The 15000-nt window shown below is 51.9% G+C and overlaps 2 protein-coding genes across 2 annotated transcripts in view; one reads left to right on the plus strand and one right to left on the minus strand.

Annotated features, from left to right (window-relative positions):
- The window catches only part of LOC133362389 (transcription factor E4F1-like), a gene marked incomplete at its 5' end in the record, with an annotated part of 10245 nt that extends 1220 nt beyond the window's left edge, over window positions 1–9025 (plus strand). Inside the window, 5 exons of the mRNA XM_061581333.1 lie at window positions 2397–2524; window positions 4984–5179; window positions 5607–5765; window positions 6722–6888; window positions 8879–9025. Of these exons, the coding sequence (XP_061437317.1) occupies window positions 2397–2524; window positions 4984–5179; window positions 5607–5765; window positions 6722–6888; window positions 8879–9025 (797 nt within the window). The remainder of the gene's footprint in view (window positions 1–2396; window positions 2525–4983; window positions 5180–5606; window positions 5766–6721; window positions 6889–8878) is intronic.
- Window positions 9026–12566: 3541 nt separating this feature from the next.
- LOC133362390 (gastrula zinc finger protein XlCGF62.1-like) overlaps window positions 12567–15000 on the minus strand; it is a 4273-nt gene continuing 1839 nt past the window's right edge. Inside the window, exon 3 of the mRNA XM_061581334.1 lies at window positions 12567–13411. Coding sequence (XP_061437318.1) covers window positions 12607–13401 — 795 coding nt within the window. The 5' untranslated portion in view covers window positions 13402–13411 and the 3' untranslated portion in view covers window positions 12567–12606. The remainder of the gene's footprint in view (window positions 13412–15000) is intronic.

A 15000-nucleotide genomic window follows, 5' to 3' on the forward strand; every position in this document is an offset into this window, starting at 1 on the left:
GGGAGGCACGCACGCGGCTGTGAGAGGCTGTGAGCTCGGGGGGGCGTCGGGAATTATTTCAAGAAACAAATCTACACTACTATATACTATACACTACACTACTATACACTATACACTACACTACTATACACTATACACTACACTACTATACACTATACACTACACTACTATACACTATACACTACACTACTATACACTATACACTACACTACTATACACTACTATACACTACACCACTATACACCACTATACACTACACTATACACTACACCACTATACACTACACTATATACTATTACACTATACACTACACTATACACTACTATACACTATACTAATAATTAATTGGTGCGTTGTTTACGTGACAAACCTTACTGGCTGTGTCGGGTGGTGGAGGGTTACGACACAACATTGATACTTATGTGATCGAACCCAAAATACTTTAAGATGATTAATGAACACGCTGTCCCGACATTCACTGCAATCAATCCCAGCCTCGCACGTCTGCACGACGATCTTTAGAGAACACACCTTGTTGAAATCTTGCCCTAAAAGTCGTGGTTGTTTTCGGTATCCATGTCGTGCGCGCGAATAAAAACTCGAAGTGCCAAACAAACACCGCTCAATGTAGTACTGTTACTGTTATATGAATATGCCAAACGCCCGTTTATTCAACTCTATGTAGACGACATAAAATGCACCAAGGTGCCGTTTATTCCCTCTATTTTATTTCACCTTTATACTAGTAAATGCATTCGAGTTTCCCCATCTAAGGTCAATTAATCTCAGACGTGATCGTTTGGAAATGAAAGACTACGAGTCTTTAAATCTCACAGCGTTTCTTGTCAAAACAAACACTTTTAATTAACGTTACACTAGAATACAGTAATTTTTTCTTTAACTCCTCTATACCCGGTCGATATCCCTGTACCGGTACTGAGTATTATTCCTACCAGCCCACCCCGCAGGCTCCTGTTATGTTGATAATATCATAATTTTATGTAGATATCCACATTTACTTAATATTTTTCTTCTGCAGTTTTTATTGAAAATGCAATATTTGATATCTTAAAAACCTGATGTGATGGACAAAAACTGATGCCAGATTTGGAATCGGCACCCCAAAATTACCTTAAACTCGTTGTTAATACCTAATGCCAGAACAACAAGTGTGTTGACCAGTGTTATTGTGTGTGTGCTACATGTATATTGCAACAGCGTGGTTTGCGTGGGGGGTGAATCCACCGGAACTCCGCCCCTCGCCGCGTGACGTCATGGCGCGAGATGAAGAAACGAAGAGACAGAAATGGCGGACGTGTTGTTGTCTCGCTCTGCGCTGCTGCTGCTGCTGTTGCTGCTGCTGCAGGCGATGGCGATCGCGATGGGCAGTGAGTCGGCGGTTGTCTGCTGGGACGTGCCATCTTATTCGCGAGGCTACTTTGTTTTTGTGTGTGTTTGTGATAAGTTGCCAAGTGCACCTAGCCTGGCACGAGCGCTGTTGGTAACGGGGAGCGGTGGCGCACTGGTTAGCGACTGGGGGGGGGGAGACAAAGGCGGCCGGGCGTGGTGCTGCTGCTGCTGACTCGCTAACAGCACTTGCCCCAACAGTCTGTGGAACGCTACACGGGGATCTTTGTGGGTCTATGGGTCTCTGTGTGAGTCTATGGGTCTCTGTGTAAGTCTATGGGTCTCTGTGTGAGTCTATGGGTCTCTGTGTGAGTCTATGGGTCTGTGTGAGTCTATGCCTCTCTGAGTGAGTTTATGGGTCTCTGTGTGAGTCTATGGGTCTCTGTATGAGTCTATGGGTCTCTGTGTGAGTCTAGGGGTCTCTGTGTGAGTCTGTGGGTCACTGTGTGAGTCTATGCCTCTCTGAGTGAGTTTATGGGTCTCTGTATGAGTCTAGGGGTCTCTGTGTGAGTCTGTGGGTCACTGTGTGAGTCTATGCCTCTCTGAGTGAGTTTATGGGTCTCTGTATGAGTCTAGGGGTCTCTGTGTGAGTCTGTGGGTCACTGTGTGAGTCTATGCCTCTCTGAGTGAGTTTATGGGTCTCTGTATGAGTCTAGGGGTCTCTGTGTGAGTCTGTGGGTCACTGTGTGAGTCTATGCCTCTCTGAGTGAGTTTATGGGTCTCTGTGTGAGTCTAGGGGTCTCTGTGTGAGTCTGTGGGTCACTGTGTGAGTCTATGCCTCTCTGAGTGAGTTTATGGGTCTCTGTGTGAGTCTAGGGGTCTCTGTGTGAGTCTGTGGGTCACTGTGTGAGTCTATGCCTCTCTGAGTAAGCCTGTGTGGGTAAATCTACGTGTTTGGGGCACTAACAGAGAAACACAAATACAATTACGTGACTCTTGAAGACATTACTTCACAACCGTGTCACCCCCCCCCCCCCCCCTCTTGGCAGCCGTCTCGTGGGTAGAGAAAACGGAGGGGGAGACGGTGGTGCTGGGCTGCACCTGGAAGGTCGATCCGACGGCCACTGAGCAGCTGGACGTGGAGTGGTTCCTGCAGACGCCCACTACCAACATCTACGTGAGGAAGAGAGATACAGAGAGCCCGTCGCACACGCAGAGACGCCTGTAGGCTCCCACGCATTAATACTGAGCCCTAAGGATCGTATAGGAGCCTCAGTCTGGCTCCCTGAGTCTCAGTCATTAACACCGAACCCTATGGGATTCTTAGTCTGGCTCTGTAAGTCTCAGTGATTAACACTGAACCCTATAGGAGCCTCAGTCTGGCTCCCTGAGGCTCCCTCATTAACACTGAGCTATAGGAGACTCAGTCTGGCTCATTGAGGCTCTCTCATTAACACTGAGCTATAGGAGCCTCAGTCTACTATACACTACACTATACACTACTATACACTACACTACACACGACACTACTATACACTACACTACACACTACACTTTACACTATACACTACACTATACACTACACTATACACTACACACTACACTTTACACTACACTATACACTACACTATACACTACACTATACACTACAAGTCCACAGGCCAGAGGTCGCTAACGGGTTTTGATTCCTTACCCGTACCCGGCCGCACCAGGGTCGCAAATGGGTGCCCGTACCCGTACCTGGCCTGGTACGGGTACCCGTTCCCTACCCGTACCCTACCCGAAATGAGTGACACACGGTTACTCACCAGTGACTCACAGCCTACCCGTACCCGGCCGCACCAGGGTCGCCAACGGGTACCCGGCTACCCGTACCTGGCTGGGTACGGGTAGCCGGGTATCGGGTAGGGTACGGGTATCGGGTACCCGGTTGCGACCTCTGCCACAGGCTCCTACGCAGCCGCCCGTAGGTTCATACGTAGCCTCCAGCAGACTCCAACACAGACACCTGTAGGATCCTACGCAGAAGTCGCCCGCAGTCTCGTACAGAATCTGTATCTGCACTGCAGGAGGAATCCGATCAGCTGTAAAGCTCTTTGTCCACAGATGTCCAGTAGAGGCACGGGGGGGGGGGGGGGGGTCAGAACGTTCCAACAACAAACGGCTACAAGAACACGATAGGAGTGCAAAGTATAGGAAAACAAATGTCACTTAAACAGTCTAAAAATCAATAGAAGTGTAAACCTGGTAAAGCCCACTCAGCTCTGAGCTTCTTTATTCAGAAGCGACCTGGCCACACACGATTGCCCATCAAGGTGGCTTATCATCATCATCACGTGCACAGACGGCCTGGCCTGGCACAACACACCCTGGCAATGTGTCACCGCCGCTCAGTGACGAATGCTGGCTGCTGCTGCTATGGTGTCGGTGTGTGTAGTGCTGCGTGCATCTGTCAGTAATCTCAGTCGATCAACCCTCTGCAGAGGTCGCAAACGGGTTTTGATTCCTTACCCGTACCCGGCCGCACCAGGGTGGCAATCGGCTACCCGTACGCTACCCGTACCCTACCCGTACCCGGCCGGGTATCGGGTAGGGTACGGGTATCGGGTACCCGATTGCGACCTCTGGGATGAAGCCATGTTGCAGGCGCGGGTCGGTTGATTCTAGGAACTTGAATTGTGAGAAGAGACAAGACGTTGGGAAATGAACGACAAACGGTGACTCACCAGTGACTCACGGCCTACCCGTACCCGGTTGCACCAGGGTCACAAACGGGTACCCGTTGCCATACCCGGCCGGGTAGCCGGGTACGAGTATCGGGTACCCGGTTGCGACCTCTGACCCTCTGGCTCTGCCCCGTGACCTGCCAGTGGACAACACCACTGACGATAATAACGAACCGCTGCTGGCCCACGCCTAGGTTCTCTCGGCCTGAAACGAGTACCCGCTGCGGTTGCCTAGCGAACGTCGTCGCTGGGGGTGCCGGGCACCACCCCACCACCCACGTGACGTTGCCTTCATAGGCGTCATGGGAAGCAGGAGCGTCGATAGCGCTCCGTCGCGCTACGAACCTGGAGACCCGAGTTCGATTCCCACTCGTGGCCCAACACCGAACGTGGTCCCTGGGCCTTCCCTAGGTCAACTCGGCCTAAAATGCGGTTGCGTAGCGAACGTCTCCACCGTAGCCGGCCTCCGCTGCGGCGAGCGCTCTGCCCGGCAGCGCGCTGTTTAGCTGGCGGTGGCGGCGGTGGTGGTGGCGGTGGTGGCGGTGGTGGTGGTGGCGGCGGTGGTGGTGGTGGTGGCGGTGGTGGTGGTGGCGGCGGTGGTGGTGGTGGTGGCGGTGGTGGTGGCGGTGGTGGCGGCGGTGGTGGTGGTGGCGGTGGTGGTGGTGGCGGTGGCGGCGGTGGTGGCGGCGGCGGTGGCGGCGGCGGTGGTGGCGGCGGTAGTGGTGGCGGCGGTAGTGGTGGTGGCGGTGGTGGCGGTGGTGGTGGCGGCGGCGGTGGTGGTGGCGGTGGCGGCGGCGGTGGTGGCGGCGGCGGTGGTGGTGGTGGCGGCGGTGGTGGCGGCGGTGGTGGTGGCGGCGGTGGTGGTGGCGGCGGCGGCGGCGGATACCTTTTTGTCCCCCCCTATCCTCAGTTGGCCACGTTCGTCGGGGACGAGGAGCACATCTACCCGGACTTCGCGTCCCGCGTGCGCTTCGCGCGCAACGTGACGCAGCGGGACGCGTCGCTGCAGATCGCCGCGCTGCAGGGGAACGACGGGGGAGTCTACACGTGCAGAGTGAAGTTTGGCGCTTTCATCCAGCAGGTGCCCATCAGGCTCGTCGTGCTGGGTAACGAACGCACGCACGCGCGCGCATGTAGACACACGTACACACACGTACACGCACGCACGCGCATGTAGACACACGTACACACGCATGTAGACACACGCACGCATGTAGACACACGTACACGCACATACACGCACACACGTACACGCACGCATGTAGACACACGTACACGCAGCCCCAGTAGCTTCCCGTCACGTGGCCAACCGCGCCAAACCAAGCGCAACAGAGAACACTTGAAGCTGTTGTGAGCCCTTGCCAGAGGTCGCAATCGGGTACCCGATACCCGTACCCTACCCGGCCGGGTACGGGTAGCCGGGTATCGGGTAGGGTACGGGTAGCCGGTTGCGACCCTGGTGCGGCCGGGTACGGGTAAGGAATCAAAACCCGTTTGCGACCTCTGCCCCTTGCTCCCCCCCCACTCTCCCAGCTGGTGCAGTGAAGGCGAGCCAGCCCAGCTGCGTGGTGAACGGTTCGGTGCTGCAGGGCAAGGAGCTGTCTCTGCGGTGCCTGTCCACAGAGGGAACGTCGCCCATCAGCTACGAGTGGAAGAAGGCTGGCGGAGAGGAACCATTACCCTCCGTGCTGGGTGGGTGCCACCTCTACCAGTGCGAGCAATGTGACGACGACGATGACGACGACGATGACGACGATGATGATGACGATGATGACGACGATGATGACGATGATGACGATGACGATGATTACGATGATGATGACGATGATGACGATGATGATGATGACGACGATGACGACGATGATGATGTGATGTGTGGTGTGTGTGTGGTGTGTGTGGGTGTGATGCGTGGTGTGTGTGTGTGGTGTGTGGTGTGTGTGTGTGTGGTGTGATACGTGGTGTGTGTGTGGTGTGTGTGTGTGGTGTGTGTGATGTGTGTGTGATGTGTGGTGTGTGTGTGGTGTGTGTGTGTGGTGTGTGTGGTGTGATACGTGGTGTGTGTGTGGTGTGTGTGGTGTGTGTGTGGTGTGTGTGATGTGTGTGTGGTGTGTGATGTGTGGTGTGTGTGTGTGGTGTGATACGTGGTGTGTGTGGTGTGTGTGTGGTGTGTGTGTGGTGTGTGTGTGGTGTGTGTGATGTGTGTGTGTGTGTGTGTGTGTGAGTGTGTGTGTGTGTGTGGTGTGTGTGTGGTGTGTGTGGTGTGTGTGATGTGTGGTGTGTGTGTGGTGTGTGTGGTGTGATACGTGGTGTGTGTGTGGTGTGTGTGTGTGGTGTGTGTGTGGTGTGTGTGTGATGTGTGTGTGGTGTGTGTGTGTGGTGTGTGTGTGGTGTGTGTGATGTGTGGTGTGTGTGTGGTGTGTGTGTGGTGTGTGTGTGTGTGGTGTGTGTGTGGTGTGTGTGTGGTGTGTGTGTGGTGTGTGTGTGTGGTGTGTGTGTGGTGTGTGTGGTGTGTGTGTGGTGTGTGTGATGTGTGTGTGGTGTGTGTGTGGTGTGATACGTGGTGTGTGTGGTGTGTGTGGTGTGATGCGTGGTGTGTGCGTAGTGCAGTGACGCTGGCGTGCGTGTGATACGTGGTGTGCCGCGTGCAGCGAGCAGTAACGCCGGGCGCCGTGACGGGCGCCGTGACGGGCGCCGTGCCGGGCGCCGTGCCGGGCGCCGTGCCGGGCGTGTCTCTCGTCGTCACCGTAATCGGCTTCTTCGTCTGGTGCCGGCTGCGCAAGCCGGTGTGCAACCGAGACTATCGCAACGACAGCTGGTGAGGTCCCACCCGCTCCCTCGCCCACTCGCCCGGCCGCCCGCTCACCTGCTCATTCGCCCACTCACCCACTGACCCACTCACCCAGACCCACTCACCCACTCACCCACTCACCCACTGACCCACTGACCCACTCACCCACTGACCCACTCACCCACTCACCCACTGACCCACTCACCCACTGACCCACTCACCCACTGAGCCGCTCGCCCACTGACCCACTCGCCCACTGACCCACTCACCCACTGACCCACTCACCCACTGACCCACTCACCCACTCACCCACTGACCCACTCACCCACTGAGCCACTCACCCACTGACCCACTCACCCACTGACCCACTCACCCACTGACCCACTCACCCACTGACCCACTCACCCACTGACCCACTCACCCACTGACCCACTCACCCACTGACCCACTGACCCACTCACCCACTCACCCACTGACCCACTCACCCACTGACCCACTCACCCACTCACCCACTGACCCACTGACCCACTCACCCACTGAGCCGCTCGCCCACTGACCCACTGACCCACTGACCCACTCACCCACTCACCCACTGACCCACTCACCCACTGAGCCACTCACCCACTCACCCACTGACCCACTCACCCACTGACCCACTGACCCACTCACCCACTGACCCACTGACCCACTGACCCACTCACCCACTGACCCACTCACCCACTGACCCACTCACCCACTGACCCACTCACCCACTGACCCACTGACCCACTCACCCACTGACCCACTCACCCACTGACCCACTCACCCACTGACCCACTCACCCACTGACCCACTGACCCACTCACCCACTGACCCACTGACCCACTCACCCACTGACCCACTGACCCACTGACCCACTGACCCACTCAGCCACTGGCCCACTCACCCACTCACCCACTCACCTACTCACCCACTCAGCCACTGGCCCACTCACCCATTGAGCCGCTCGCCCACTCACCCACTGACCCACTCACCCACAGGCCCACTCACCCACTGACCCACTCACCCACAGGCCCGCTCGCCCACTGACCCACTCACCCACAGGCCCGCTCGCCCACTGACCCACTGGCACAGCACCCGCGTTGTTGCGAATCGGACGGTGACAGCCTCCGTGTGTGCGAGCGTGAACTCGTGACCCCGTGACCTTACTGGACCTCTGTGAAAGAGAGCTTCATAGCTCATCGGATTCCTTTCCTCCTCCAGCCTGAATACAGACTCTTGATTCTGAGCATACGTGACTTTTAACAGATGGACGTTTGTCTGATTCCCTCCCTCCCGTGCCTCCCTCACCACCCTCCCCTCCCTCGCCTCCCTCCCTCACCTCCCTCGCCTCCCTCCCTCACCTCCCTCGCCTCCCTCCCTCACCTCCCTCCCTCCGCCCTCCCTCCCTCACCTCCCTCGCCTCCCTCGCCTCCCTCACCTCCCTCACCTCCCTCCCCTGCCTCCCCTGCCTCCCTCACCTCCCTCGCCTCCCTCCCTCGCCTCCCTCGCCTCCCTCGCCTCCCTCGCCTCCCTCGCCTCCCTCACCTCCCTCCCCTGCCTCCCCTGCCTCCCTCGCCTCCCTCGCCTCCCTCCCTCGCCTCCCTCACCTCCCTCACCTCCCTCACCTCCCTCCCCTCCCTCCCCTGCCTCCCTCACCTCCCTCGCCTCCCTCCCTCGCCTCCCTCCCTCACCTCCCTCCCTCACCTCCCTCACCTCCCTCCCTCACCTCCCTCACCTCCCTCACCTCCCTCCCCTGCCTCCCCTGCCTCCCCCGCCTCCCTCGCCTCCCTCCCTCGCCTCCCTCGCCTCCCTCGCCTCCCTCCCTCACCTCCCTCACCTCCCTCACCTCCCTCCCCTGCCTCCCCTGCCTCCCTCACCTCCCTCGCCTCCCTCCCTCACCTCCCTCGCCTCCCTCGCCTCCCTCCCTCACCTCCCTCACCTCCCTCCCCTGCCTCCCCTGCCTCCCTCACCTCCCTCCCTCTCTCGCCTCCCGCAGCAGGATGGACGACTGCCCCCCCGTGTCGATGAGCCGCCCGCAACCCACGTCCGCGGCCCACGACCCGCCCAGCATGGTCGACACGCTCCAGAAAACGGCACCACGTTCCGTGCTGTAGCAGACTTGTTCAGCCTCCTGACGGTGTAGCTTCCACGCTATAACAGGCGCGTTATGACGTTGCAGCTTCCACGCTATAACAGGCGCGTTATGACGGTGCAGGTTCCACGCTGTAACGGGCAGGTCACCGGCCTTGCCTCGGAATGACGCCATCGCCTTGGCCAACAAGGTTTGTTTTCTTTTCATATTAGAGTGTTGTGTTTTTTCTTCTTGGTACTTTCGGTAAAGTCGCGTAGAAGGGAAGTAATAAAAGAATAAAAGTTCATCTTTTTTATTTTATTATTCCCCTTCTGCGTGACTTTACCGAACCAAGAAGATGAATAAGAATAAAACATTTTTGAAAGGAAATAATAAAACATATTTTTATTATTTCCCTTCTACGCGACTTTACCGAACCAAGAAGATGAATCCCTGCAGTCACGAAAGCTTTAAATCGAAATGTTATGTTTTTTCTTCTTGGTTCTTTCGGTAAAGTCACGTAGAAGGGAAGTAATAAAATAATAAAAATAATAGAACATAAAATAATTATCACGACATTTCGGCCACAACGCAAGCAGCCGTCCTCAGGTGAAGACCAGGTCTGTCGAGGCGACATTCAGACTCTGTCTTTCCGACAGACCTGGTCTTCACCTGAGGACGGCTGCTTGCGTTGTGGCCGAAACGTCGTGAGAATTATTTTATTATTTTTATTTTTAATATTTTATTATTTCCCTTCTACGTGACTTTACCGAAAGAACCAAGAAGATGAATCCCTGCAGTCACGAAAGCTTTAAATCGAAAAGGTTTCCAAATCTGGCATCAGTTTTTGTCTATCACATCAGGTTTTTGAGATGTCAAATATTTGCATTTTCAATAAAAACTGTGGAAGAAAAATATTAAATAAATGTGGATATCTACATAAAATGATATTATAAACACACTATCCTAAAAACAAAGCACCGTATTTTAATACTAAAGCAGTCACTGACTCGCAACAATAAGTGACAGAGTTAACTTCGGGTAAAATCAATGAAAATGGGGTATGCCGATAGCATAATAAGTATAACCCGTAAAAACAACGTTTATCACTATAAATCCTTTTATGCGTGGCGGCTCGAGTCCTCTCGTCCTCTGGCTTGAGATGGCTGCCACCTATGGGTCAGATGATTGTCTGCAGTATTAAACAATTGGTAATTAAATATAATATTTTTGTCCTATAAAGTGTAAAATTTAGGAAAAAAATGTTCACGAACATTAATTGTCACGCACAACGAGTCTGTGTGCAAAATGTCAACTTGATTGAATCACGGTAAGTGGGTTAAAAAACGACCGAAAGATTTGCACTGTCGTAAGCAAGCAAGCGAACTTAATATAAAGGATTTATAAATGAGATGTGATGGAGCAAATCTGAGATCAGATTTGCAATCAGCAAATTAGTCTAGAACAGCTGCAAAAGTCCCGGCCAGAAAACAATGTTTGTTTTGTTGTTGACCAGTGTTACTTAACCAAGCCATGGCTGCTTGAGATATATTGCTGCAAATACGTAAATACGGACGATCAAATTGGCCACCCCCAAAGAACAAATTAGAATGTACACCGTAACCCAAGCTATCAAACCATGGGTTGCTGTATCATTTGATATTTCTAGAATTTAGGAGACGCAGATTCCGAATCTCAGGAAGAGTTTATGGTGCATATGCCATTGCTTTGAGGTCCAATTGATATTGTTGGTTTGTTTAAAAATTGTCGATTGACTTTTCCCCCCTTTCAAGACAAATTCTGCACCACGCGATCAGACGGTCAACCCACGCGAAGACAAAATAATGTTGCAGCTGTAAGTAGCAAATACAGACGGTTACGAGCGACGAAAACCACTTCGGTTAACCGTCATAATTCTAAACAGTCGTAATGTTTATTTGTAAAAAAACTAGAAAAAATACAACGAAACTTTTTTTTCGTAAAATAAAACTCTAAACTAGTGGGTCACTAGTGCAACAAGCAGGCCACGTGACCTCGTGCAAATTTAATTTGTGTTTGCACTGTGGGACAAACCAAATACTCACAAGAAATTTCACGTAAATAAAATATTTTACAAAAACAACTATTTGAACAAACCCCCGTGGCCAAAACTTTGACATTATTTCACGTCTCCCAACCAGCACAGACTTGTTTGCACTGTAGCACCCATCCAAATAAACCCTGAAATGCAAAAACATCTTTACAAATTACTTTTTTAAAATCCTTTATATTAAGTTTACTTGCTTGCTTGCTTATGACCGTGCAAATCTTTCGGACGTTTTTTAACCCACTTCCCGTGATCCAATCGAGCTGACATTTTCCACACAGACTCGTGCGTGACAATTAATTTTCGTGAAAATTTTTTTCCAAAATTTTACACTGTTTAGGGAAATTTTTTTAAATATTTACTTACCAATTGCTTAATGCTGGCAGACAATCATCTGACCCATAGGTGGCAGCCATCTCAAGCCAGAGGACGAGAGGACTCTAGCCGCCACGCATATAAAGGATTTAGAGTGGAAAAACTTTGTTTTTACGGGTTAATGTTTTTTCAAACTTTAACGATCACAGCAGAGATTTTCAAAAATGTTCAAGCCATTTTCTCCAATGTTGATAATAGCCAATGTATTCATGCTAAATGCTACACATTATTACTCTTTTGCAAGCAGAACGATACACAACCCAATACAGCTTGTTGTCAACGTACAATTGCATTGGCGATTATTGCTCACGAAGCGCTGTTGAGGACACACGTGTAAATGCGTCGGTTACGTAACATCAGCAGTGATGAATGGAAACGTGATGAATGGAAACGCGATGACGGTGACGACGATGGGAATCTACCGATCGTATCAACGATTACAATCCGGACGGCGAGGATGATGATGATGATGATCATGGATCAATGATCCTCACCGTCCCCGGGGCAAAACCTGGGCTGGACACGGCAGCTGCCGGAGTGTCGGGCAGTCCTGCCCATGGGGGTCAGTGGGGGGGCAACTCTTGTTCACACCGAGGCAAAAGTCACTGACACATCAGAGCCCATCCACCAGCTCATTCCAGGCAGGCAGTGACATCGCATTCTTAGCGAGAGGTCCCCTCGTTGAAGCTCGCTCCGTCGCTCCTTGAATTGAGGCTTGGGGGGGAGCTTGGACGAGTGGCGAGATGAGGGACAAGAGGCCTTAGGGAGTGGTCCACACCATTGTGGCTCCTCCAATAGAAAAACAATGTCCGCTGGTTCAACCGTGACGTGTCAGAGTTCACAACTGTTGACACTTGTACATGTGCCAGAGGTCGCAAGCGGGTTTTGATTCCTTAACAGAAATCAAAGTGTCACCATTGTCAAATACACACTTGACGGTTCTCATCGCAATCGAAGGACCTCGAGGGTGGAAATTACACATTTATTGGCAGGCACCGGTCTCTGCATAGGATGCCTATTCTATTTAGGATGTATAGCAAGGTTGGCTACGTACTGTGCGAAAGAAGTTCAATATACACACGTGAGGATTACAATAATCATAAGAATAACGTGAATAATTTTGTCCGGAATAGCCTCCTTGAGTCTCGAGATTTTTGTGTTGAGAATACTGCATTGGGATGCTGCGATGACATTAACAAGTGCCTGGAGAAGCTTCCTGACCCTCACGTTTCACGGTCGTCCCTTCTTCACACTTCACTGTCACTCCCGGCCACGTGGCGAAGTCGTCGTAGTCCTCCTGTTCTTGTTTTATGAGAGATGATGGGCTCATGGCAGCTGAACTTTGACCTTCACGAGTCGATTTCACACTCTCCTTGTGGATCTTCTCATGCATCGTTCGTCTTCCTGACGAAATAAAACCCTTCCCACACTCTGTGCACGTGAAGGGCTTCTCACCCGTGTGTGTTCTCTTGTGAATTTGAAGGTAGTTTGAAGAGGCAAATGCCTTCCAACACACAGTGCACTTGAAGGGCTTCTCACCTGTGTGCGTTCTCTTGTGAACTAGAAGATAGTTTGAACGGGCAAATGCCTTCCCACACACGGTGCACGTGAATGGCTTCTCCCCTGTGTGTGTTCTCTGATGATATTGAAGAGTTTGTAAGAGAGCAAATGCCTTCCCACACACAGTGCACATGAATGGCTTCTCCCCTGTGTGTGTTCTCTGATGATATTGAAGAGTTTGTAAGAGAGCAAATGCCTTCCCACATGCAGTGCACATGAATGGCTTCTCCCCTGTGTGTGTTCTCTGATGAATTTTAAGATTTTGTGAGGAAGAAAATGCCTTCACACACACGGTGCACTTGAATGGCTTTTCGCCCGTGTGAGTTCTCAGGTGCTGATTCATGTTTCCAGTGCGATCCGTGGTGTACGGACACCGCTCGCATTCGTGCCTTTTAGCGCTGGGCTCTGTCCAGGGTTTCTTCTCCATGCGACTGATTCTGCAGACATATTACATGTTACACGCAACGCACACACACACACGACCGAGACAAGGATCCCCCGTGTAGCCTTAATAGACTGTTGGGGCAAGTGCTGTTCGCGAGTAGCAGCACCTATGAAGGCACGCGAGGGTGGGTGGCCAGCGCCACACCTTTGTCTCTTTAGTGGCAATGCTTACAGATCACACCAGCTACTAATTTTAGTCTAAGTCGACCTAGGGGAGGCCCAGGAACGGTTCACATAATCGTCACCAGTGTTGGCCATGTGGTGCGGGAATCGAACGGTCCACGGAGTTGGTGGCAGAGTGCGTCAACCGCTGTGCCACCGATCCCCCACGTGACACTCGCACGCAAGCGGAGACGCAGTGATGCACTCACGCTCTACAGAGGGTACAGCAGACAATCAACAGCAGAGGTCGCAACCGGGTACCCGATACCCGTACCCTACCCAATACCCGGCTACCCGTATCCGGCTGGATACGGGTAGACCGTGAGTCACTGGTGAGTCACCGTTTGTCACTCATTTCCCAACGTCTTGTCTTTTCTCACAATTCAAGTTCCTAGAATCAACCCACCCGCGCCTGCAACATGGCTTCATCCCAGAGGTCGCAATCAGGTACCCGTACCCGATACCCAGCCGGGTACGGGTAGCCGGGTAGTGGGTAGGGTACCCGTTTGCGACCCTGGTGCGGCCGGGTACGGGTAGACCGTGAGTCACTGGTGAGTAACCGTTTGTCACTCATTTCGGGTACGGTACAGGTAGGGAACGGGTACCCGTACCCAGCCGGGTACGGGTACCCATTTGTGACCCTGGTGCGGCCGGGTACGGGTACGGGGGGTAAGGAATGAAAACCCGTTAGCGACGTCTGCCCCACGGGGGGTGCTCTGCAGCTTGCGAGAGCGCGTGACGTGGTGCCTCAAAGTGGCGCTGCCCTACGAACCCCCGGCAAAGAGCCGAGTTGGATTCCCTGAATCGATGCTGGCTTCCCCCAAGGTCGACTCAGCATGAAACGAGTACCCGGCGCGGGTATGTGAACATCGCCATTAGGGAGACCAAGGTGGTCGGGTGTGGTGCTGGCCACCCACCCCCTCGTGTAGCGCAGAAGATCATCTTCTTGGTTTTATCGGTAAAGTCACGTAGAAGGGAAATAATAAAAAATATTACATCAATATTATATCAATATTATTTTATTATTTCCCTAATATTATATTGATACTATTTTATTATTTCCCTTCTACATGACTTTATATAATATTAATATATTTTATTATTTCCCTTCTACGTGACTTTATATAATAAAAATATTATATTATTTTATTATTACCCTTCTACGTGACTATAAAATATTAATATACTATTTTATTATTCCCCTTCTACGTGACTTTATATAATAATATTAATATCATATTTTATTATTTCCCTTCTACGTGACTTTATACTATTAATATAATATTATTTTATTATTTCCCTGCTACGTGACTTTATATAAAAATATATTATTTTATTATTTCCCTTCTACGTGACTTTATAATATTAATATATTATTTTATTATTTCCCTTCTACGTGACTTTATAAAATAATATTAAT

The sequence above is a fragment of the Lethenteron reissneri genome, unplaced genomic scaffold (genome assembly GCF_015708825.2).
Source record: "Lethenteron reissneri isolate LAM-NWPU_2019-01 unplaced genomic scaffold, ASM1570882v1 scaffold_1460, whole genome shotgun sequence".
Classification (NCBI taxonomy): domain Eukaryota; kingdom Metazoa; phylum Chordata; class Hyperoartia; order Petromyzontiformes; family Petromyzontidae; genus Lethenteron; species Lethenteron reissneri.